Below are 26,347 nucleotides of genomic sequence, written 5' to 3'. Positions count from 1 at the left end.
GTTGTTTAGTCGTTAAGTCGTGTCCAACTCTGTGTGACCCCATGGACCAGAGCACGCCAGGCCCTCCTGTCTTCCACTGCCTCCTAGAATTGGGTCAAAGTCATGTTGGTCACTTCAATGACCCTGTCCATCCATCTCATCCTCTGTCGTCCCCTTCTCCTCTTGCCTTCACACTTTCCCAACATCAGGGTCTTTTCTAGGGAGTCGTCTCTTCTCATCAGATGGCCAATGTCTTGGAGCCTCAGCTTCAGGATCTGTCCTTCCAGTGACTGTCCATCTGTCCTTCTCATATAAAAGAGCCAGACGTTAGGTGTTCGATTCCCCACTAAGTCTCCTTGACAGAAGCTGGATCCTCAATGATCCAAAGGGTCCCTTCTGGTTATGCAGTTCTAAGAGGAGGAGGAGGAGGAGGATTTGATTTCCGAATTTAGCATTTGTCCAAATACGGTGCAGATATTCTTTTATTTAGGAGTACGGGAACTTTTAGTATTTGCATGAAGTTCACGGTCGATGAGTGATAGTGCTTCAGATTTGATCGTTCTTCAATAACCAAGTCTGATATGAAATACTTATTTTATTTATTTATTTAAATTATTTACATCCCACCTTTCTCCCCTTAGGTGAGACCCAAGGCGGCTCACAACAGGTAGACTAAGAAATTTTAAAACACTATATAAATATCTCATTAAAAAAAAATTAAACATACATTAACATTAAAACAATCAAGTATTTACTTCTGTGGATTCTCTCCCTAGAAAGCCATATAAAAGGGGTCATCATAGGTCAGAACTGACTTGACATCACATACAGTACTTACTTACTATGGGATGGGTCAGCTTACGCAGTTTAACATCTACCCAAACCAAACCAGTCTATAAAGACACCAAGAAATCTGAAACTATAGTACACTGTTTTGTTTTTTACAAGGGTGGGGGAAAGGATCAGAATTCACATGCTAAACCTGAATTGATAAGTCGCATTCAAAACAGGCACAGTTGAGATGCAATTGAGGTGTTATTATTTTAAAAAAAGCTCTGGCAGAAATGCATTCCCTTTTCTTTTAAGGTTTGCCAAAGGAGAAGATGCAGCGTTACATCGTTCCTTGGTAACTTTACCCTGACTTCAATCTGCATCCTGGACTCAGAGGTAAACTCCACGAAACTCAGTGGGCTGTAGTTTCTGGCGTTTTCACAACCTCTAAATGAATTCCCCTGAGCCTTCGAAACATTTCTTGAACTTTGCTTTGCGAAGCTTTGGATTTTGCTTAAGGGCCGTAATTCGGGCCCGGCAATTGGGCCATTTGAGCAGGGCACCGGCATTTAGAGGAGGCAAAAATTGGATTCTCCAAGGGAGCAATCCTACCCATCGATGTAAGCAGCTCATAAGGCTTGAACCCATCCAGCTGGAGAGCGTGTACTACTTCTAGCTGCTCCTCTCTGGTAGAAAGAAACATAAAAACAGGCAGAATCGACACAGAACCACTATGGCATGTTTCAAGGGTGATGTTCTTCCATCCTCACCTTCAATATAACAACCCTATGTTATCCAAGATCAACTAAGAGGGCATCCGTGTCCCAGGAACAGAAATGGCTTGTTATGGTTCTACTCAATCTCTTTTTTCTAGTTATTATTTTTTAATTAACTGAAACGTAAACATAAACATAAAATACACAAATCAAAATACAATATAACTGTGTTCCCCACCACCGTAGACGGGACCTCTTGCAATAATCTTCTTCCATCCGTTGGTTCTATCAATCTTAGCATAAGTCCATGCAACTACAGTAAATTTGAACCCGTATTTATTATTCCTCTGTGTTCTCTCACATTCCTCCTCATCATTTCCTTCTGACATCCTTTCCTGCACTGGCCTTTAAACTGTAAGCATCCTGGGGCAGGGACCTCTGGCTTTATCCTTGCTCTTTCCCAACATCGGGGTCTTTTCCAGGGAGTCTTCTCTTCTCATGAGATGGCCAAAGGATTAGAGCCTCAGCTTCAGGATCTGTCCTTCCAGTGAGCACTCAGGGTTGATTTCCTTTAGAATTGATAGGTTTGTTCTCTTTGCAGTCCAGGGGACTCTCAAGAGCCTCCTCCAGCACCACAACTCAAAAGCATCCATTCTTCGGCGGTCAGCCTTCTTTATGGTCCAGCTCTCACTTCCATACATCACTACTGGAAAAACCATAGCTTTGACTATGCAAACCTTTGTCGGCAAGGTGATGTTTCTGCTTTTTAAGATGTTGTCTAGGTTTGTTATCACTTTCATCCCAAGAATGGAGGCTAGTCTGTCCTTAAACACCAAGGCTGGCATCCCAGCCACCATAGCTGAATGGTTCACAACATGATTTGAACCTTCTAGATACGTGGGAGTTCATGTCTCAGAAACTCCAGCCTCTGCTGGCAAAGAGCTGGAAGGGGACGCAAAGGTAATCAAATCCAGCCGCCTGGCAGTGCAAGAAGTCTCCAACTGCAGCATCTAGGAAAGGAGTTATCAGAGAAAGAATAAGAGCAGACAGGTGGAATGTCCAGACAGCCAAGGGTCCCCCAGTCCTGGTTGAATTTAATAAACATTTGTTTTTTAAAACTTATTTTATTTATACATTTATATATTTAGCTTATATGCCACCCACTACCCAAAGGTCTCTGGATGGCTTACAACAATTTAAATATGGTAAAAAGGTAAAACAATTAAAATACAATTAAAAATAGAGTGGTCTAAAAATTGCCACCAGGACCCACAGTTGATATTATTTTAATGACAACCATGAAGTTCAGGCCTTTGAAGTGTTCCTCTTTTTCGGACTACATCTCCCAGAATCCTTGCCCGCAGAGCCACCCTAGCACTTCCCCAGAGATGATGCCAGTTTTAATGGAGAGGGTGGTCTATTGCAGAGGTCTGCCTGAATTCTTGTTGCAAGGTGTACGTAGACTCTAAATCAGTGGTTCCCAACTTTCTTGGACTACAGCTTCCAAAAATCCTCAACAGCACAGCTAGAGGTGAAGGCTTCTGGGAGTTTTAGTCCAAGAACATCTGGGGACCAAAGGTTGGAAACCACTCCTCTAAATGTTGCACACACACTGACCTAGTTTCCTCTTTTAAATAGGAGGTAGATAAACATTTTCCCCCATGCATACTAGAAATGGGCACCAGTCAAAAAAAGGGTGATTCGTTTTGATTCGTGATTAATCAAGGTTGACGTATCACGAATTTGCAGTTTTTTTCTGATGAATCGACAAATAGATTTGTCAATTGATTTTTTAATGTACAATCATATAACACCCCCCTCCCCGAGCACCTAGATACACCAGATTTACAGAGAAGCTTCCCCTCTATAAGCCCTTCAGGTTTGGTGAAGTTTGGGTTTCAGGCATCAAGAGTTATACACCCACAAATTAGCCCCCCCCCCAGGAAAGTGCCCTTTAACATCTGGCTTGGGGAAACCTAATCTTCACCAAACATATTGTAAAGAGTCATGATGTCTCTAGGTGCCCCGGGGTGGGAGTTGTTTTACAACCAAATAAATCAACAAATCAAAAATTACTAAAAATTTGTTGTTGGGAGCACTGATTCGTGAAAATACGGATCGACAAATTACTGATTTCTGAATGAATGCGGTGATTCGTTTTTTGATTCGTGCCCATTATGGGCACGAATCAAAAAATGAATCATCACATTCATTCAGAAATCGGTAATTTGTCAATTTTTCTTCTATTTAATATATATGGGCCTTGGCTTTTTGTTTGCTTGTTTGCTCTAGACAAACAAAAAGCAAGAAAAATAGGGAGATTCTTTTTTCCAATCAAAGGTTCAGGAAAGAAAAGCTCTGGCCGAGAAATTGGGGGGTGAGGAGAATCTCTGAGCTCATCCACGGTGTAGGAACTCGGAAGCCATTTCTTCCCTCTTCTCTAGTCACTATGGTAACTTTGAGAAAAGCAAGCTCTCCCCGCCCGCTGGACAACATAATGAAAGCTGCTGGACGGCCCAATGTGTCTCCTAGCTGCAGCTTTTCTTGTGTGATCTGTGGCTCCCAGTAGCTAAGACAACCCATTTCCTTTGGAAATAATTGATGGGGGGGGTCAGAATGTTCTGTTAAACAAAAAGCCACAACCCGTTGATGGTTATTATGCACCTCCACGTCACTTCTGGCTTACGGTGACCCTCGTAGGGTTTTCAAAAAATTTGTGTGAATTGCTCACGAAGTGGTTGACCACCATCACCGCCACCCACCCACTTCCAGTGAGTTTCCATGACTGAGCAGGAATTTGAACTCGGGTCTCCTGAGTCCCAAGCCCAAGGTTCCCTCCTCTGCATCACAACGGCTCTTGTGATTCCAGTAGGGTTTTTGAGGTATGTGAGGCACTGAAAGAATGGGGTCCCATTGCCATCACCACCCCAATCATGAGCAAGCAGGGATTTGAACCCAGGTCTCTGGAGTCCCAGACCGACAGTCTACATCCCTCACCACACCGGCTCAGAACAGATTACCTACGAGTATATAATGGGGCAACACCAGATGTTGGTGTGTTGAAGTACCTTTCAAAATCCGTGCCCTAGTTGATGTCTCCCATGGGTATCAAGCTAAGAGGCTGCTATTTTTCATTCCCATTTCCATATGCTCACTGGCTCGCCTTTCCTCTGGTTCAAAATGGGCCAGCAAGAGGACAAGAAAGATCTGATCAGGCGAGATCTTTGTTGGAGCTTTTGCAACCTGGCATGCTGTCTTTAGCAGTTTTGACTGGGAGGGGCCTTTCTGGGCTGGGACGGCTGTCCATCGGTTCAGCACTAGCCAATCATTCCTTTCTTGCCTCGAATTTCAAAGAAAGCCCCGCCTCTCCGCTTAGCGCTTGTTCTCCTGTTTTCTGTTGGAAGCAGTGGGTCTGTTGAACAGTTTGCTGTTGGATCTGTTCAGTGGTAAACAACAAAATGTTTTTATTCTTTCTCCTACTAATATCTCAGAGTGAGTGATTGAGACTGTAAGCGCCAGTTAATGAGAAAAGGGGTGGTCTGCTCGGGGGAACCTGACACTATTCTACCCAGTATATCCCTGCACTACTGCTGTGCAGCTGGAGGAATCTGACCCAAATCCAAAATTTCTGCAACAGTTTCTATTCTTAAAATATAGTTCAGAGTTCATAAAAGTTACTTTCTTCCTCTGCGGTTTCAGAAATCGCCCAGCCCACTTGGCCACTAACATTGCTGCAGTCCAAAAATTCAGTTTTTTTTTCAAAATCTGATTTACACCCCTTTCCACCTGTCTCCCTCAACCTGCCCTACCTCCCAGGGTTGTTTTTGAATGGAAAGTGTGGAAAAGTTTTCTCGTTGGAAAAGAGCTACATGATAAATGTAATGGGATAAATAAATGCATTGCAGTGGTAAAGTAACTTAGGGGGCGACTACACTGACAAATAATGCAGGACCTGCTCCAGGATTAAGATGGTCAGATCCACATTTTGTAATGGCATGATGTAAACGTCAATGCAAATCAGTCCAGAATATGCACCAATGCCAGCCAATCCACACTGTTTTCCCCTCCACTTCCTGGAGATTCTAATTTTTGGGGAATTTAATGCCTTTGCATTGGTTCAGGTGGCATGATCGCTTGAGTAAACATGGAGAGGTTTGTAACCTTTCTACTTCCAGCCATTCCAGTTGGCTCCAGCAGCAGTGAAAGAGACCGGGCAGTGGGTAAACAGTCTTTTGAATCTTCTCCTCCCTATATCTGATGTCTGTGTCTATTTTTCCCTTCTCTTTCCCCCTCTTCCCTTTCTTTTCATAGTTTGCTAATCTGGTGCAAGGGCAATTAGGCAACCACAGGGGGTGGGGGAGAGAGAGCAAGTAATTTCCCAAGAGGAGGACTTTACCAACTAGCTTGTTTCTAGTTTGTTAAGGTGGCTCTGCTCTAACCATGCCTCCTGCAAATCTGGATGGCCAGAGGAGAGCAGCCTTAACAAGCTGCAATCAAGGCTTTTGAGTTCCAATTTCCTCCCCTCTGCCTGCTGACTCCTGTGTGGTCAGCTGAAGTGAATTTACCCAAGACAGAAATGCCTCCTGCAAATCTGGATGGCCAGAGGAGAGCAGCCTTAACAAGCTGCAATCAAGGCTTTTGAGTTCCAATTTCCTCCCCTCTGCCTGCTGACTCCCATGTGGTCGGCTGAAGTGAATTTATCCAGGGAAACTGAGCTTCCCGGGTGCAACTTCACAGCATGTCTATTATGTCTCTGGCCATGTAGTCACATTCTCAGTCAACTGAATCAACTGCAAGCAACTCCTTATTTGTGTATTGAGTTACTTCTGGGAAAGTTTCAGCTCTAGGAGCGGATTGAATCTTCCGTCACCTTGGGATAGAGTAGATTCAAAGATGGAAGAGTGCAAAAGTTATTCTGGGTCCTGTTTCTGATCCTCGTCCCAACCCCGGCTAAGGTGGCACATTTCCCTTTGGGTGGGGAGAGCGATTATCACCATGGCATGCCCTTCTTCTGCCGGCTTGAAGCAAGGAATCCTTCAACAGAGGGTTCCATTGTATGCTTCTTATCGCTGTCTCTCCTGAGCAGCTGACACACCAACACCCTAATGTTATTTCATTTTCTATATGGAACGTTTCCTTGTTATGGCTGCTTGTGGCCTTTTTGTCTCGCCGACCAGACATTCGCAGGAACTCCTTCAAGCTGCGAAAGAATGCTAATTGCTTAAATATGTACTCCAAAGCCTCTTTGCAGTCAGAAGGTAAACACAACCCAGAGATGGGTTGGGAGTGGCATGGGACTGCTCAGATCAGAAGAGGCTCGGTTTTTAAAGGGACAGAGACTACTTGTGGGTCTAGTACAGGCCACGCAGCTTCCCCAGTGGGTTGGGTTCAAGGGGCTACGCCACTGCTTGTAAACATAACCTTAAGACTTTTCAAACCAGAGTTCCTCTCTGGCAACCGGAACAGCTCTGAGGCTGATGTCAGGACTTGGAAAAGTTATTTATTGACTACAACTACCAGCATTTCTGAAGGGACGTGGTGGCGCTGCGGAGTTAAACCGCAGAAGCCTCTGTACTACAGGGTCAGAAGCCCAGCCGTTGTAAGATCGAATCCATGTGACGGAGGGAGCTCCCGTCGCTTGTCCCGGCTCCTGCCAACCTAGCAGTTCAAAAGCATGTAAAAATGCGAGTAGATAAATAGGTACCACCTCAGTGGGAAGGTCACGGCGTTCCGTGTCTAGTCGCAATGGCCACGTGACCACGGAAAGTGTCTTCAGACAAACGCTGGCTCTGTGGCTTGGAAACGGGGATAAACACCGCGCCCTCAAGTCGGACACGACCAGACTAAATGTCAAGGGGAACCTTTACTTTACCAGCATTTCCTAGCCAGCTTGGCCAGCGGCTATACCAGCTGAGAGATTCTGGATGGTTGTAGTCCAAAAAAACCCCTACTACCAACCTCTATTGGCTTCAACTGATATAATTTTAATCAATTTTGCTATGCACCATCAAGTAATTTCTAATTCATGGGGGCCTTAAGGGTTTTGTCGAAGTATGCCTCGCTTGGCAACGTTAATTTGTTCCAGCGAAATCACTGTAGAGCAAAAACATCATCAAGCGAAATAAAAAAGCCCATTGAAATGCATTGAAAACCGTTCAATGCATTCCAATGGGCTGAATACCTGCTCATCCAGCGAAGATCCTCCATACGGCGGCCATTTTCGGGTGCCTGTCTTGTGAAAAATGCCTCCTAAAAACAGTGGTGGGCCATTCTGAGCAGCCGGCGGCCATTTTGAAAACCTCACGATCAGCTGTTTTGTTCGTCGTAATGCGAAGAATCAGTTCCCGAAGCAGGGAACCGATCGTTGGGATGCAAAAAAACCAAAACAAAACAAAAAACCCATTAAAACATCATTCTGAAGTGGATTCGTTGTTATACGGGGTAATCGTTAAGCGGGGCACGACTGTATATGAAATTGTGAAGATGTGGTTTCCCATTGCCACCTTCCCCATTAGTTTTTGGGGCTAAGCAAGATTTGAACCCAGATTTCCTGACACTTAGTCCAGTGGTTCCCAACCTTGGATCCCCAGATGTTCTCGGACTAAAACTCCCAGAAGCCTTCACCGGTAGCTCTGCCGGCCAGGATTTCTGGGAGTTGTAGTCCAGGAACATCTGGGGACCCCAGGTTGGGAACCACTGGCTAAATTTGTTTGTTTGTTTGTTTATCTATTTATTGAACTTGTATCCTGCCCATCTAGACAATGTCTACTCTGGGCGGCTCACATCAAACAGAATAAAAACAGTTAACATAAATCCACCACTGAATCCACTACCTTGTAGTGGCTCTCTTCAATCAATTTCAATCCATGTAAATTTACATTTAGCCCACTTCAGTCCATTTAAATCCAGATCTTAAAACAGGTTCTAATCCATTTTAATTGATACTAAGTACGCTTGGCCAGATTCATCCTCATTCTTTCCTTAAAGAGAATTTCACCTGCTCCCACAGGTGACAATTAATTTGCCAACACAGATCCCATTAACCTCCAGAATGGGAATAAATGATGGGGAAAGAAAGAGAAAAGAGGATATTCTCCAAGGCCGGTGATCTTAATTTATGGGGATTCCCTTGATTAAAAAGGAAAGGAGGGAGGCGGATTCTGGGTCACTATGGAGAGAGGTCTGCACAATCGTGGTTTTGAAGCAGTCCAATAACTGCTGAAGGACCATCTATAAGAAACCAATAATCGTTAACAACACCACATTCCGAAGCCAACAGCAAAAGTGATTTACAAAGCTTCGTTGAACACAGAAATCTTTGTTATTGTCTGCCTTGTTACACATCTCAGGGTGAGATGCAGATATTTAGGAGACGTACAAGAACGAAATCCAAATCATGGGAGCAAAAAGACTTTTTGGGTCAAATCCTGTGGCTTAGCCTAGTAAATAGCATCAGAGTAGCCCCATGGAATCAATGGGAATTTAATGAGTCAACTCCTCCCAACTCTCATTGATTTAAATGGGTCTGCTCTAACTATGACTTGCTCTGCTCTGCTAGAGTAGGCCCATTTGAAACAATAGTGCGCCAACTGCACCCGATCCTCGTCTGATCTGGCCACGATGACGCATGCCTTAGTTAGATCTCGGCTGGATTACTGTAATGCACTCTACGTGGGGCTGCCTCTGGAAAGTGTCCGGAAATTTCAGCAGGTCCAGAATGCAACAGGCAAATTGCTGGCTACAGCTGGTTACAAGGATCACATAACAACCTACCCTCCCGACTGGCCGTGGGTCCGTTTCCAGGCCCAGTTCAAACTGCTGGATGTACTTGGCTTGTGAGCAGAGTCTTGACTGCAGCACTGCAGTTGAATCACGGCACCACGAAGGTTTTCAATAAAATTAAAAGGAGAGAGAAAGGGTGGTCTTGGGGCAGGAACTCTGGCTGGGTAGATGACATGCTGCTGGGGCCGAAGGATGGACGTGTTGAACAGCGAATTTGCCACCCATGGGGCTCTGCCACCTGAAGTTGTTGCCCCCCGAAACTAACAGTAGGACTGGCCTCGAGGTTGTCCTAAGAGAATCCCGTTCCAGGTTTCAGAATTCAAGGAAGGGATTGAGGTTCTGAACAGACTTTTCAGTGATGGGAGATGGTGGACTAGTGGTGGGATAGGTAAAGGTTCCCCTTGACATTTACTCCAGTCGTGTCCGACTCTGGGGCACGGTGCTCATCCCCGTCTCCAAGCCGTAGAGCCATCATTTGTCCATAGACCGTTTCCGTGGTCACGTGGCCAGCACGACTAGACACAGAATGCCGTGACCTGCCCACCAAGGTGGTACCTATTTATCAACTCGCACGTACATGATTTCGAACCGCTAGGTTGGCAGGAGCTGGGACAAGCGACAGGAGCTCTCTCCGCCCTGTGGATTCGATCTCATGACGGCTGGTCTTCTGACCTTGCAGCACAGAGGCTTCTGCGGTTTAACCCGCAGCGCCACCACGTTCCCCCTAGTGGTGGGATACGTCTGTGTTTAATAGAAACAAGAGAGCCTCTGTTCTTTTTATCCATACATGTGAAGATCTGGACACAGTATGTTAGTTAGTTAGTTAGTTAGTTAGTTAGTTAGTTAGTTAGTTAGTTAGTTAGTTAGTTAGTTAGTTAGTTAGATTGATTGATTGATTGATTGATTGATTGATTGATTGATTGATTGATTGATTGATTGATTGATTGATTGATTGATTGACAGACATACCTCCCATCTGGCAGCCAAGGTCACTCTGCGCGGTTTACAACAGCCAGACAGAAACAATAAACTAATTAAGACAACATTGATAAATTAAAAAGTGCAAACCAAATACAGTAGTGTTTCCCTCAAGGACCATCCTGTTTCCATTTTTTCTTGCCTGGAGAAGGATACCCTTTCTCACTACCCTTCTTTTATCAGTTTTATTTTATTTTGCTTTATTTCTTTTTCAACCTCACCCAACTAGTAGCAGAGCCACTATAAAAATAACAGTATGATAGAGGAATAAATACAAACAAAAATTCAGAAAAGAGATCCTAGTACAGTAACATGAAGCACAATAAAATGACAAATAAAAACGAAAACAATAGGCAAACAGCAGAGAGACGTACGTGAATTCAGAATGGAACTTGTTAGAAAACAAACAACACCCCCCCCAAGAATTTACACAAATTAATTAAAAATTATTTACTTTGTTGTACTCTGCACCCCACCCCCTTGTTTCCTGTTTTTAGTATTTGAAGGTCCTTTTATATATAAATGGATGCACCTGGAAAGGGGGAAATCTAAGCCAAAAACATTTGCAGGGTTGCAGAATAGCTTGTGACCTTCAAGAAAAGAAAAAAAGAAAATTCAATACCCCAGTAAGGTCACTGGCTGAAAGGCAATAGTGGCTATAAGTGGGAAACAGGCCTCGATTCCCTATAAAGATTCAGTGGCGTTCTTTCCATAAAAGTTTCTCCCGGAATAATTACAGGCTTCGGGTTGGTATAACTAGAGCCCAGAGAAGCGTTTGCAGGCTGACGAATTAGCCAATTACTCATATTACACCTTAAAGCACCGGCGCGGTGATTTTGCAAGAATTAATTCTTGGCAACGTTCCCCCACGTAGGCCAGAAAGTGATTTTGCTTTGCTGTTGTTCTCCTTAGAGAGAGAGAGAGAGAGAGAAAAGAGAAGAGACTTGAAACGTGTGTGAATTCGCCCTCGGATCTAAAGACATGACTTTGAAGATCGTTTATTGACCAGGCTGCCTTGCTTGCTCATGTGTGCATGCATGCATGCATCGTGTGTGCTCGCTCGCTCGCTTATTTCTTTATTGCTTCAAAGTGTATACCGCCCCATACTGCACACACAAACTCTCCGGTTGGTTCACAACAACACATCAGCGCTCTACAAAAGGTCCCTGTCCTCAACAGCTCAGATCTTGTAGACTCAAGCCTGTGGCTTCCTTTAGGGAGTCGGTCCATATCGTATTTTTGTCTTCCTCTTTTACTGCTGCCTTCCACCACTCCCAGCATTATGAGATTCCCCAGGGAATCCTGCCTCCTCACAATATGCTCAAAATAGGGCAGCTTCAGGTTCAACATTTTTTGCCTCCGGAGATTGTTTGGCCTCGATTTGATCGAGGATCCCCTTGTTTGTCTTGTCCAGGGTATCTGCAAATCTCTCCTCCAGCACCACATTTCTGACTCATCCATATTTTTGTTTTCCCCCTGTCAACTTTCTTCACTATCTCGCTTTCACACCCATCCGCGGGGACTGGAAATATGAAAACATCTCTTGTCTCCCCCTGTGGGAGAGTTTGGGGCAGGTGGATTTTGCTTAAAAAAAATAAAAATAAATAATCAGGAAATGGCAGAACACTTCAGTTGGTTTGGAAGTGGCGTAACCTTCAAGGAGCATAGAAACCCTCTCCAGTGCTTGATATTGTCCAGAAATCAAACTAAAATCGAGAAAGTCCTACCTGTGCTAAAGAAACACGAGGCCCTGCCACTGAGGTGTGGATGCTGGCGGGAAAAGAATTGGGCTGGTTCATGACCGTCCAGTACGTTGTATATTCACCGTAAAACAAGTTAAACTGAACTGAGCCAAAAGTTTTCCAAAACTCAAGATAAATCACCATCTGATTGTTCCCAAAGGGCTCTTTTCTCTTCTTTTAGAACCATAGGATAGTTGAGATTTGAATTTGGCTTTCTTTGATCAATCCTCCTCTTCTGTTTAGTTACATACTGACCGATGTTCGCCAATCATGGACCAGCTGACGGAGAGCCTGTATGTTGGAGACACTGTTAATTAAGCCACAAAATTAAAAAACACCTGCTTCTTGGAAGGAAGGCAATGACAAACCTAGACAGCATCTTAAAAAGCAGAGACATCACCTTGCCAACAAAAGTCCGAATAGTCAAAGCTATAGTTTTTCCTGTCGTGATGTATGGAAGTGAGAGCTAGACCATAAAGAAGGCTGACCGTCAAATAATTGATGCTTTTGAATTGTGGTGCTGGAGGAGGCTCTTGAGAGTCTCCTGGACTGCAAAGTGAACAAACCTATCCATTCTGAAGGAAATCAACCCCAAATGCTCACTGGAAGGACAGATCCTGAAGCTGGGGCTCCCATACTGTGGCCACCTCATGAGAAGAGAAGACTCCCTGGAAAAGACCTTGATGTTGGGAAAATGTGAGGGCAAGAGAAGAAGGGGACGACAGAGGATGAGAGGGTTGGACAGGGTCATTGAAGCAGCTAACATGAATTTGACCCATATTTGCGATAAACATAAAAATGTCAAGGCTTTCCTTAAATCTGCCTCTTCAATCATTTCCATTGATATTTACTTGAGCAAAGAAGACTGAGGGGAGATAGAAGAGTACTTTTCAAATCCTTGAAAGGCTGTCATACAGAGGACAGGGCAGGATCTGTTCTCGACCATCCCAGAGTGCAGGACAAGCAATAATAAGCTTAAGCTACAAAAAGCCGGATTTTGGATGAATATCAGGGGGAAAAACTTTCTAACAGAGTAGTACAATGTTATTCTGCTGATAATGTGAGGGGGATATGTAGGAGTCATTACAAAATGGCCGTCCTTTCAAGATGTTTCTAAAATGTCCCCAGAAAAATGTTAAATTTTTTTTAAATGTTCCTTGGTTTTATAGCATTGTTCTCACTAGCTGTGCCAGTTAGTAATTTTTGAGAGATAACTATGTTTAGAAGCAAATCTCAAACAGCCGTTGCTTCAATGCCCACCCCTCAAAAAAGCTGAAGGAATTCCCTCTCTGCCACCTGATACCCTAAAACACAAAAACTGTGGGATGGGCTCTCTTTTGAGTGGGAAAAAAAATCTGTCAGGGAAAATATTTCTCCGTCTGCTCCTCTACCACAAATGACAGGATTTCCCCTCCAAGTTACAGGATTCCAGAATAATTGAGTTGGAACGGGCTTAGAAGGCCATGGACTCCAACCCCCTGCTCAATACAGGAAGACAAATGAAAGGATATCTGGCACGGGGTGGCCCAATTTTCTCTTGAATGCCTCCAGCGTTGGAGTTCTCAGCATCTCCCAAGGTCTTTGGTTCCATTGTCACACTGCTCTAACAGTTAAGATGTTTTTTTCCTGATATTTGATTGATTTTACTTGATTTTCAACCAAAATCTGGCCTATTGCTGCATGTCCTGCACTCTGGAATGATCAAGAACAGATCCTGCCCCTCCTTTCTAGTCTTTGGCAAGTGCTCTCCTATTTCCCCTCAGTGTCCTTTTCTCAAGGCTAAACATGCCCAGTTCTTTCAGCCTTTCCTCCGAGGGCTTGGTTTCCAGCCCCCTGATCCTCCCTGTCGCCCTCTTCTGAACTTGTTTGAGTTTGTCAGCATCCTTCTTGAAGTGTAGTGTCCAGAATTGGACACAACACTCAAGGTGAGGCCTAACTATTTATCAGTTTCAATAAACACCGGAAAGCATGTTCTATGCTTCGGTCTTATAATGTCTAATTTGGCCCTTAGCCCATTTGACACATCAACCTCTGAGTTATGAAGGAGGGCAGAGCCGTTGGGTGTTGTACCTGCATGTGAAAACAGCTCCCGTGGGTGAGCTGAACGATACCGTTTTTCACTATCATTCCATCCGTACTTTCCTGCCTCCCTTTATCCTGAGAACCGGTGGTAGAAAACTGAGAACGTGTTGTGTGCGGTAAGAAGATCAGGTTTTATTAGTTGTGTAACGCTCTGTACTACCGATAATATTTCTCCTCTCCTTTTTTTTCTCTCCCTTCTCTGACCTCATCCTCAGTAATCCACTCCATAGCTCGAGGCGCCGCGCCTGACAGGTCTCCCTGTAGCCGAACGTTCCTCCTGAGAGCGAGCAAGCTTGTTTGCTCATGCCCTCGAACACCGCCAGACAGCCCCGGCGAAGGCTCTCATCCAGATGATTTAAGTTCTGAAGAGTTCACGTTCCGCTTTCCTCAAAGTCAAGTCATATAAGGAAGTTCTGGTTGCTCACTGGCTCTCGTTCCTTTTTTTTTCCCTTGACAATTCCCAGCTGAAAAGAAGAAAAAAACAACAGGTCTTTGTCTCTCTCTCTCTCTCTGCTCAGATGGCTTCCCATAATTCGGAAAGGAGTGTCTTGAAGTGAGTGGCGAAGCCCGGAGGGGTTTGTTTCTTCAGTCAAGAAACGGAGGACTGGGAAATCCTTAAGTGGATGCGGTCGTTGCCTGCATCTCTTGGACCCGACCCGTCAAGTCTTCAACCGATGTTGAGGACATTCCATCAGAGATTAAGATGTCCGTACCAAAAATCCAGATAGAAGGAAATATGGACCATGGAGATGCGGAGGTTGAGGGCAGTCCGCCTTCTGATGACCACCTGAGGAACCTCAAAGCGTTGACCCAGAAACTGAGATTGGAAACAAGGAGACCATCTTATTTAGAATGGAAGGCCCAACTGGAAGGGTTGACATGGAAGAGCCACCCGCAAACTCCGGAGAGGGAAGAGGACGGCCGCCACGAGAAACCAAAGAACCAGGGAAGTCTTCCCTTGAGAGACGCACAAGGTCATCGTATCAACGGAGGCTCTTCCAAACCGCAAGTGGTGCTGGCCCCGGAAAAAATCGGTCATTTCGGAAACATTGATGAAGCTTTACATTGGCTCAGGAATGAACTGGTAAGTAGGGTCAGGCCAGTCTTTAATGCTGTTTTATTCACAGAAACCCAAGAACTGTGGTTCTTGTGCTCTTCCAAGTTCAGAGGGGCTACTCTCAAGCAAGTGCATGCCTAGACCCCAGGAGAATGAAAACAGGGGGGTGGGTGGGATTCATTTAGTAAGGACGTTCAATAACTGATAAATCTTTGACTGATGGTCGTTGATAATTTAGTAAGGCAGGGCAATCTGCCATTCTAGGTACGTGTAATGCGTGCGTTTAGACACACGCACTTTGTGATTGCTAGAGATTTTTAAGCTGCCATTTTAAATGATATATTTTGGAAGTAGACCATTGATAAATAATAATTACTCGTCTCTGATTTACAACAAACCTCCCAGGGTTTTTCTAGAGATAAAAGAGGGGTGTGGCCCCCGCAGCTTCTGCCTTTCAGCAAGAAGTAATAAGGGGAAGGAATTTTATTTTTGCTATAGCAAAGATTCCCCTCCGAGACACATCACAGGAAACCTTGTGGGATTTCTTGCATGTTTTGTGGACATTCCCCCCCCCCAGAACAAACACGAATCTGCAGGAAATGATGACAATTCTGGAGCCATTTTACCTCCAAAAGGTCTTCTGAGTTGTCCAGAATATAGGAGTTTATGACACAAAAGCACAGGTGAAAATTAAAATAAAAACACCGGGAAAAACGATAGGGGGGATTTTGCGGGAAGCTAGAAAATCCTACTAATAAGAGGGGAAATTCTTGCTTAAAAATCTCATCAAAATAGGCAACTGCCAAGAAAGCCTCAAAGGATCAACGACTCATTCGTGGTTCTCCAGTCTGTCCTTCTGGGGGCACTTTTATTTATTTATTTATTTATTTATTTATTTATTTATTTATTTATTTATTTATTTAACTTATATGCCGCCCACTCCGCCCAAAGGTCTCTGGGCGGCTTACAACAATTAAAATTCAATTAAAAATTCAATAAAAATGAAATGATTAAAATACCACCTTGTGGCTTGGCCACCGTTGACCCAGGTAGGAAGGCATTTATAAGCCGCATCAGTTATACTACAGGGTCTGTTTGTGTCTTCTTGGCTGACCCTTCTCTGGAATGGCACGGTGGTGACTTGGAGCAAGGTAAATACATTGATTTATTCTTCTACACCACCACCACCATCATCATTGTGTTCATTCTCTTCCTCCTCCTGCTCATCTCTCACTTATTACCATTTGTTTAGTTGTTTAGTCATGTCTGACTCTTTGTGGCCCCATGGATCAGAGCACGCCAGGCCCTCCTGTCTTCCATTGCCATTATTACCATTATAATCCCACTGCTAATTATTACCATTAGCTGCAGAAATGATCAATTCCCCTGCCTGCACCCTTAGTTTGGTTGAGCTTCAAGGCAATCTTTCACCTCTTTCCTTTGCTTCTGTACATACACAGTGCCATAGGGGGAACTCCCCTGGAAAAGCAAATAGGTCTCTGTCCTCAAAAAGGCCACAATCTAAACATCTCATCCTATATTCCCCCTCTTCTTTCTTCCTGGTCGCTACTTTTTCCAGTCTTTTTAACCAAAATTTTAAAACAACCTTCAGCAGGAGGTACTAATAAAAATGACATGCATTTCAAAGAGGTTCGGACTGTTCTTGACCCTACAACCCACCCACCCTTTTTGACACATCCAGGGCTTTCTCTTCTGTGGTTGTGTAGAAGAGAAGAGGAGAAGGAGCTTCTCTCTGTAAATAAAGAGAAAATGTCTCCTGGCAGATTTGCTAGGGAGCGCTGTTTCCAAAATAGAGAGGATCATACGATTACAGAGGGTTTATTTTTTTTAAAATTCTAGTTAAATTCCTCTAGCTGCACAGCAGAAATGCAGGGATTCACAGGGCAGAACCATCTCAGGTTCCCCGGATTAATCCATCCCTTTGGTGGCGCTGCGGGCTAAACCGAGAAGCCTCTGTGCTGCAAGGTCAGAAGACCAAGCAGTTGTAACATCGAATCCACGCAACGGAGTGAGCGCCCATCGCTTATCCCAGCTCCCGCCAGCCTAGCGGTTCGAAAGCATGCAAATGCAAGTAGATAAATAGGGACCACCTCGGTGGGAAGGTAACAGCATTCCGTGTCTAAGTCGCACTGGCCATGTGACCACGGAAGATTGTCTTCGGACAAAACGCTGGCTCTACGGCTTGGAAACGGGGATGAGCACCGCCCCCTAGAGTCAGACACGACTGGACAAAAATTGTCAAGGGGAACCTTTACCTTTACATTTTCCTCATCAACTGACACTTGGAATTTCAATAACTCACTCTAAGATATGAGTAGGAGAAAGAATAAAAGGTTTCATTGCTTACATTGAACATCAAACAGCAAGCTTAACGACACGACTGCTTTCAGCAACAGTCTTCAAACAGTCTCTAGAGAGGTGGGGAACACACTGATTAGAGAGGCGGGACTTTCTTTGAAATCAGAGGCAGGAAGGACATATTAGCTGGCTCTGGTCTGGATAGATTGACGGTCACCTGAGCCCACAAAGGTCCCTCCCAGCGGAATCTATTAAAGGCAGCCTGCAAGGCTGCAAAAATGAAAAAACATCTGTATGTTGGGGTGGGTTTTCATGCAACCATCCAGCACTTTCTTTGCAGTCTTCTGCCTTCTAAAATCCATTTTTCTCCAGTGTAAAAGAGAGAATTGCAACTACTGAAGACTTCCAGGAGTTGTGACTTGCCTTTTTAATAGATCAAAGGACAGACTGCATCATTTAATACTCCAAAATCCTTTCCCCCCCTCTCACACACAAAAAAGTAGGACTTTTAGCTGCATCCCTCTTCTCGGTCTCCTTTCCCATTTTGGATGGTTTTTGTGACCTTCAGAGAATCCTGAAGCAGGAAAACGGGCCTTTTGCCCTACCAAATTTGCCTGGCTTGTCCTAACCGAAGGATGAGGAGCGTCTCAAAGGATGCGAAGTGGCCACCTTGATTCACCACCGCAAACATGGACGAATACACAAAGCCCAACTTGTAAGAGCTCAGCGCTCAAAGTTCTGGACTTGGATGGACAATTGTCCATCTTGATTTCTCCTGGACTCCACTGGCTTAAATCCAATATTCACTCTTAAGGATGTTGGCTCGTATCAATGGAACATACATTCAATGTTGGACTACTAAGTTCTCACTGATTCAATGGATCTACTCAGGTGGGGACCACCCATAGTATTGCTAAATTGCTGCTTCTTTTTGGCTTAAAGGTCGAGACCTTTGCAAAAGGTTGCTAAATCCTTAATTTAAAAAAAAAGAGGAACGGAAATGCTAAGGCTTCCAAACCCATTATTTTGAGTGCAGTTCAGATTGTGGTCCTTGCACTTTTAGCAACCTCCTTAAGAGGGGGTGGGGATTCCATCATCCACAGGGTCCCTTCCAGCTTTGCAGTTCTAAGATTATTATTAACTGCTGGATATTTCAGTAGTTTAGGTCTCTATGGAGCCAGAGGTTGGGAGTTCGATTCCCTACAGTGCCTCTTTGACAAGGGCTGGACTTGATGATCTATAGGATCCCTTCCAGCTCTGTAGTTCAGTGATGATGATGATGACTCTGACAGGGCTTTCAAGGCATGTGAGATGTTTAAGGAGTGGTTTAACCAGTTCCACTCCCCCAGTGAGTTTCCGTGGCTGAGAGGATATTCGAACCCAGGTCTCCTAGTCTGCCACTCTATCCACTACACCACACCAATACCACAGTCCTTTAGCAGCTCCAGCTCCCCTTTCCCAGTAAGGTGGGAAAGGCAGATCGGCTGTTGTGATTCAGATAAAACCCTGTGTGATTCAGATGGGAAAATGTTGCACCCGGATGGCAGAAGGACCTTGAGCAATGTCAGCAACGCTGTCTTTCCGCGTCTGGTAGTCAGTGCTAGCGCTCTACTGATTGCAGTAGCTTAGCTGTCAAGTTTGCAGGGGGGAAAGACCATGATTACAATGTCAACATTTATAGCTTTTCACAGAAAAACTGACCAAGGATGAAACTTAGCCGAGTGAATACGAAGAAAGGACAAGTGGCAGGAAACCATTTAATTTCCTGGCTGAAATCTTGATGCGTCATGTAGCAGACACTAGCCTAGGCCCATCGAATCAGTGGAAACAGAAAAGTATAAACCATGCATGGTTTCATACTGTAAACCACAGAAGGATGTTCTATAAAATAAGCCATTTGGAACAGCCTCCTTGAACACATCCAACAAATAGCCATTGATTGCATGCAGTTCCTCCGTTAGAGCCTTTAACCGCCTCTGCTCAACCCAATGATGTTTTATCATGGGCTACAATACATAGGTTAGTACGGAACTGCCCGTTACTGAGAAAAAGGAGTGGACGACTCTTGGAAACTTAAAACTATTCTGCACTCTGAATCCCTGCCCTTCAGCTAGAGGAATTTCACCAGATATTCAAAAGCTCTCCCAACGGTAGGGTCCGTCCCAGAATTCTGCGGCATTTAAACCATGCTGGCAGAGGGGTTGTAGTCCAGAAAATCATTCTCACCTCCCCCCTCAAAAAAAAAAGCCTGGCCTGAAGAGGAATCTGTTGGTCGAAAGGAAAAACAGAACTGCACGGATGAGAACTAAGCACTTTTCAGCGGCAGGTTTTTAGAAAGCAGATTATGTGCCCCCGCTACCGGATCTTTGCAGATTCCCCAGGGAGACTTTATTGTGGAAGAATTCTGCTCTTTATCCAGGAGATCAGATGCTGAGCCTTCAGTGGATACGGGGGGGGGGGGGGGGGCTCTGTCCTGGCATCTTTCCCCACATTGTGCCTGTAATTTCTTTTGCCAGGCATCGGAGCGCTTTGTCTTTGCCCCTTTGTGCTTCTGTCCCATAGAAGGGAGAAGCCAAACTCCCCTCTCCCATCTCTCTTTATTTTATTTCATAAGCAAAAAGAGAGAGAGAGAGAGACCCCTTTCTCACCCTGAAAGCGGCCCATGAAAGACGCAGGGAAGCGTGATCTCCCTGGGAAAGTTCTGATGCTCTACGGCTCAAAGCGACCGAGGATGTGATCCTCGTTAGAAAGCAAGCCAAATGCATCCCCATGGGAGTTGCGAACCCCCTTGAGACCTTGAAGATAAAAGGACCGCTTTGACAAGTTAAACCAAGTTTGAGGAGCTTCAAAAGTTCTCTCTTCTCTTGCACTACGACGCCCAGAATCGCCTAGGGAATCTGGCCGATGGCCAGATCGGTGGGGAGCGGGATTCGGGGAGTTGTAGCCCACAATGTCAGTTTTCCAAGCCCTGCTTGAGATCATCCAGAAGTCTGATTTGAACAGGGTCTCATTTTAACCCATAAGCGGGATGTGCAAACTCTGTTCTTGTTGCACGAAAGTGCAGCAATAGAAATTGTGCCACGGGGCAAATCAGCAATCAGCTCTGACCGTTGCTTTACATTTGGGTGAGAAGTGGTTAACGGATGAAAGAGTAAGATCCCTTTACCAATGGCGGTGAGCAGAAGAGGATCTCCCGTAGACCAGCTGCCACTGGTACTTATCAATGTTCAGTTCTGAACTTTGCTGTTGAAAGCTTGGAAGCCTTTTTCCTGCTGGCAACATGGACATGATACTGTGAAGCCGTATCTGGCCATTTCCTGATTTTATTTATTTTCAATCATGGATGTTATTGTTTAGTTGTTCAGTCATGTCCGACTCTTCATGACCCTGTGGAGCAGAGCATGCCAGGCCCTCCTGTCTTTCCACTGCCTCCCAGAGTTGGGTCAAAGTCATGTTGGTCGCTTCGATGACCCTGTCCAACCATCTCGTCCTCTCTCGTCCCCTTCTCCTCTTGCCTTCACACTTTCCCAACATCAAAGTCTTTTCCAAGGAGTCTTTTCTTCTCATGAGATGGCCAAAGGATTGGAGCCTCAGCTTCAGGATCTGTCCTTCCAGGGAGCACTCAGGGTTGATTTCCTTCAGAACGGATAGGCTTGTTCTCCTTGCAGTCCAGGGGACTCTCGAGAGTCTCCTCCAGCACCAGAATCATGGATACAGAAGCACAATATCCCACATTCATAAATCGGAGGATTTTTTTTTTTTTTGAAGAATTGAATTTGTATCCAACTGGATTTGCCATTTCTTGGTATATTTGTTCAATTCTTTGAATCTGTTGAGTTGACTTTTCTGTTTGCTGTATTATGCACATCATTCTTTCCGCTTCTTCCTTTCCACCTTGCCTCCACTTGCCAATGCAACTTTGTTCCAAGCTCCAACATGGGGACTACGGCAATGACATAACAGGAACTGCAGCGTAGTCCAACAGGAAGTGCTGTCCTCCCTGATGGCCACTAGGTGGCAGACACCCAACGGAACACCTGAAGGATTATGGGCTTTCTTTTAAAACAACCCATTTTCAAAATTGCAATCACCAATGTCCAGAAGTTAGGTCAAGTATCAGAAATGGGAGGAAGTGAAGGTGTCAGTTGCCCGATAGCAGAAGACGAATGCGCGCATGAGTAATAGGCCCCGGACATGAATTGTGTTTTATTTGCTTAAAAAAAAACACTACAAAGGTGTTACAACTAGTTATCTAGAAATCTGTCTACCGACCAGAGTGGATCACCAATGAAATTAATGACATTTAAGCTTCAGAGCCTTTAATCCCAGAGGGGCCCCAGAAGCTACTTTAGTCCAATTAAAAAAAATTGCTGTCCTCTGAAGATGCCCATGGCCACAGAGACTGGCGAAACGTCAGGAAGAACAACCTTCAGAACACGGCCAAAGAGCCCGAAAAACCCAGAACAACAAAAAAATTGTGTTGATCTGCAGTGGAGCAACCCCATTAAAGAAGATATCAGTGGTTACCCAGACCTCATTGCTGGTTGCAAAGGCCCCCCCATAACAGTTCAAGCTTCAGGGTCCCCAAAATGTAGGTTCACCATTGCTACCTGCCCATATACCTATAATATATCTTGTCTTTCCTCTGAAAACAACAGCATTCAAGGAATCCAGCCAATATTATTATATTAATCAGTAAAACACTATAAAGCAAAAGATAATCCCAGTAGTTAACCAAACAGGCGAGAAGACCAGTTGGAAGAGATGAGTCTTCCCACCTCCCTTGAAATCAGCAAAAGGGGGAACACACTGAAACCGTGAGGGTTTAAATCCTTTGCCGTTGTTATGTGCCATCACATGCATTTATTTATTATTTGTTTGATTTATTTATAGGCCACCTTTCTCCCAATAAGGGAACCCAAGGCAGCTCACAATATTAAAAAGAACAGAATTAAAAATATTTTTAAAAAACAATTAAACTATGTAGAAATTAAAATACAGTTGAATAATTAAAATCAAGTAAAGATTTAAAACTATCTTAACTTTTAAAAGGCATTCAGGGACTCATTTATGATGGTCAAAAGCCTGGCTGGTAAAGGTGGGTCTTCAGCTGTTGGTGGAAGGATAAAAGGGGAGGGAGCAGCCTGACCAACTAAGGGAGAGCGTCCCATAATCTGGGAGCTGCCACCAAGAAGGCCCTGTCTCATGGTCCCATCAACAGTGCCTCCGTTGGCAATGGGACCAAGAGGAGGGCCTCCTCTGATGATCTTAAACGCCTAGAAGGATCATATGGGAAGATACGATCGTTCAGGTAGCCTGGACCCAAGCTATATTGGGCTTTCTAGGTAATAACCTCTGACTTATGTTACCTTAGATGTTCAATGACTGCCTTTTTCTCTCTGATATCCCCTAGTGAGTTTCTATGGCCAAGCAGGGATTTGAACCCCGTTCTCCTGAGTCCTGATCTCGCACTCTGTCCACTACACTTGGGGTCACCAACCCCAGATCTATGGTCCGGTATTGGGCCGTGGCCTTAACAGGACTGGGTTGTGAAGACAAATTTTCCCCCACCCCCCACACGCACACTCCCCACCCATCCACGCACGGACCCCCACCCCCCAACTGGTCCGCAGTGCGCTACACCACACTGTCTCTCAAGCCTGCCCATAATTCCACCACCACCACCTCATCCCCTCCCTTTCCTCCCCCACCCCTTTTTTTCCTTGCTATTCCAGATGGAGATGCGCCTCCAGGACCAGCAGCTGGCCCGGCAGCTGATGCGCTTGCGCAGCGACATCAACAAACTGAAGATTGAGCAGACGTGCCACCTCCACCGGCGCATGCTTAACGATGCCACCTATGAGCTGGAGGAGAGGGACGAGCTCTCTGACCTTCTCTGCGATTTCCCCCTCACGTCCTCCTTCAGCCTGTCTGCCCCGCTCAAGCTCATTGGCGTGACGAAGATGAACATCAACTCACGAAGGTTCTCGCTTTGTTAGAGGAAGTGAAGGGAAGAGGCACAGGAAGGACAAGCTTGCCGCCTTCCTCTGCCTTGTGGGACGAAACGTGCGAGGGTCGAGAACAAGGAGAGAGGAGAACATGCCACGCATGACTGCTCCTTCTGCAAACCTCCCATGGCTGGGCTTTGGGGGTGATCACTTTACGGTGGGCTTTGGTGGAAGTTGTAGGACGAACCAAAGAGGCCACCTCAAAGTCAGAAGACCAGGCACCACCTCATCTAAGACTTGCAGTCAGAAACACCACCTGTGGTTTGAATAATGATGCGGTGAGCGATATGGTGTGTTGGGCTTTCCTTAATTGTGGCCGAGAAAGATGGTGATGTACACCGTTGGTTGTGAAGCCACTCAGCTCTTCCAGACTGGACAATAAGAAGAAGAAAGGAAGAGCAGGCAATGCGAAATTTGTTCCTATTGTGAAGAGACACGACTTTCCATCTTACAGGACATAAGGGTTGAAAATTAGCCAGCCAATATTATCAATATTTTCTGATCAGTTGTCGTCTCAAACACGGAGGCAACTTCTTGATTTGTTTTGTTGCCTTAGACTTGCCTGTCACCAAGATGGTCAACCTGTTTCTGGGCTGTAACTCATGTAGCAGATGTGGGGGGTGGTAACCCCGACAGGAATATTCACACATGGGGGGCTGGAGTTCATGAAGGCACCAAATCCATGCTAGGGTATCTTTTGACCATTGCAGAACATCCTTGGGATGCCAAACTCAAGTTAGCAAAATAAGTTCAGTCTCATGGACAGCACCTTTAAACTTCAGACTAAAATCCGTAGGGCCCTGTGCCCACGGTTGTTCCCATGATAAGTGAATAAACCTTTCCACGTGACAAGGTAGCATGTCAGGGATACACCCCCATGCCCACCCCGCAAGCACTGGTCAAAAATACTATTAGGACGTTACACCGTCACAAGTGAAGTCATGCAAGTTTCAGTTGAAGCTAACAATAAGGTGCTGCTCGCATTCCTGATTGGATTGTGTGATCGGGTACACAACCAGAAATGTAACCAGCCTTCTGTCGTTGGTTTCATTCAGCTGCCACAAGTTGGAGAATTTTCCTGGCCCCCGCATCAGATCTTTCTAGGAGTTTGTCCCATGTGTGTGTAGTGTGAGAAAGAAATAAAGAAGAAGTTCCGAGAGAGCTCAACCATCCGGATGAGATTCAGGTCTTTGCTAAGCAGTGCCTTTCTGTAACCTGGTGAAGCACAGAGGTACAGTGGTGCCTCGCTAGACAATGTTAATCCGTTCCATTGAAATCGCTGTCTTGTGAAGACATCGTCTAGTGAAAAGCGTTTCCCCATTGGAATGCATTGAAACCCGTTTAATGCATTCCAATGGGGAAGGGTCGTCGTCGTCCAGTGAAGATCGCCCATAGGAAAGCCACTTTGCGAACCGCCACTCAGCTGTGAAATCGGCGTCTAGTAAACAATGGAAGTGCGGACCAAGCTGTCAAAATTGTCGTCTTGCGAAAAAACGGTCCACGAAGCATGGACCAAATCATCGTCCAGCGAAATTCCCCCATAGGAAACATCATTTTGCAATCTCTATAGCGATCGCAAAAAGTCATCGTCCAGCGAAAAAACTGTACTGTGGCTTAATCGTCTAGTGAGGTACCACTGTATGGCCTAAAGATCTCATGATTCTTGGGCATATCTAACCCAAACTACCTAAACTGCACACTTCATCACCAAAATATCAGGGCTTTCCAATAAAACTGACAAGATGGCAGGAGCAGAGGTTAGAAAAGGTACTTTCTCTGGAGGGCAGCTTCCAAAATCCAGTGCTGCTGCTGGCGTCGTCACCACCAGCTTCCTGGATCAAGCAATTTTTCCAAAGTTGAATATCTTGTTCCATATATGAAGAAATGTGGTTTCCCCCCTGCCCCAGAGTTTGGAAACACTAATTTGGTGGAATTGCGTCTCCCAGAATCCCCCGGCCAGCATGGTCCCTGATAAGACACCATGTGGCCACCACCTTGATGGCATCTTTGATCCTTCATTTGATTGTAGGCCTAGAAATCACTCCTGAGAAACCTCCCCAACATTTAATTTGGCCTTGGACTGTAAGAGGCTCCCTATAATGGATTTAAGGCTTGTTGTTATCATTGAACTGCTGGATAGCTCAGTGGTTTAGTCATCTGAGTTGGGAGTTTGATTCCCCGCTGGTCCTCCTTGATCCGGGCTGGACAAGATGATCCATAGGGTCCCTTCCAATTTTGCAGCTCTAAGATCATTATCGTAATTATAATCAGCTGATCCACACCCACCTCCCTAGTGATCTCATCAATCTTCAAGACTATCATTTACACCTCTCTTAAGTTCCATTTTAAGCCCTGATCATAATGGGAATCCATCTCTCAGGATGTACAGGTGCGAACAGGGTTTCTCCTTCCATAAATTAATGCAACGTCTTGCCCCCCCCCCGAGTTCCTCAGCGTCCTCAAGTCTGCTTTAGATCCGAGTGGCTGTGCGCTACGGCATTTTCTCAATCAACACCAAAAAACACGAAGGTGCCAAGAGCCGGGTGGCAGAGGAAGTCGCGCTTAGAAACGAGAGCGGGTGCCAAGCTGTGGTTCCAAGATGGTGAGAAAGCCTTTGAGCGCCTTCCGGTTTTGTCCCCCAGCTCACCCCACAGAAGCTAAAAGACAAAGCACCCCATTGTAGCCGGTCAATTTGACATAAACAGATTGATTTTTTTTAAGAGCCTTGGGCACTGCTCAACATCCTGCTCGTCAGGTTTGGGTGGAAATTTGGGCAAATCCAGGTAAATCCCATCCTTTCTCAGACCCGAGCAACACAAGGAGGGAGGGAGGTGAAACAAAGCAGTATAGACGCCATGCCTTTCGTAACTCCCTTTGCATCCATCCAGTAATGGTTTCCCCTCCATGAACGAT

The 26,347-nt window shown here is 45.2% G+C and overlaps 1 protein-coding gene across 2 annotated transcripts in view; it reads left to right on the top strand.

Annotated features, from left to right (window-relative positions):
• The window catches only part of FAM167A (family with sequence similarity 167 member A), a 33,145-nt gene extending 8,332 nt beyond the window's left edge, over window positions 1-24,813 (top strand). The window contains exons 2-3 of one of the 2 annotated variants that reach the window (XM_020815232.3): window positions 14,569-15,134; window positions 23,162-24,813. In XM_020815232.3, coding sequence (XP_020670891.3) covers window positions 14,754-15,134; window positions 23,162-23,425 — 645 coding nt within the window. In that variant the 5' untranslated portion in view covers window positions 14,569-14,753 and the 3' untranslated portion in view covers window positions 23,426-24,813. Of the gene's footprint in view, window positions 1-14,265; window positions 15,135-23,161 lie in introns of both variants that reach the window. The other variant, XM_072986711.2, reaches the window with a different exon arrangement.
• The last annotated feature ends 1,534 nt before the right edge of the window (window positions 24,814-26,347 follow it).

The sequence above is a fragment of the Pogona vitticeps genome, chromosome 1 (genome assembly GCF_051106095.1).
Source record: "Pogona vitticeps strain Pit_001003342236 chromosome 1, PviZW2.1, whole genome shotgun sequence".
Taxonomy (NCBI): Eukaryota; Metazoa; Chordata; class Lepidosauria; order Squamata; family Agamidae; genus Pogona; species Pogona vitticeps.
Note: the sequence above shows the minus strand (reverse complement) of the source record. Positions and strands in the feature narration are given on the sequence as shown.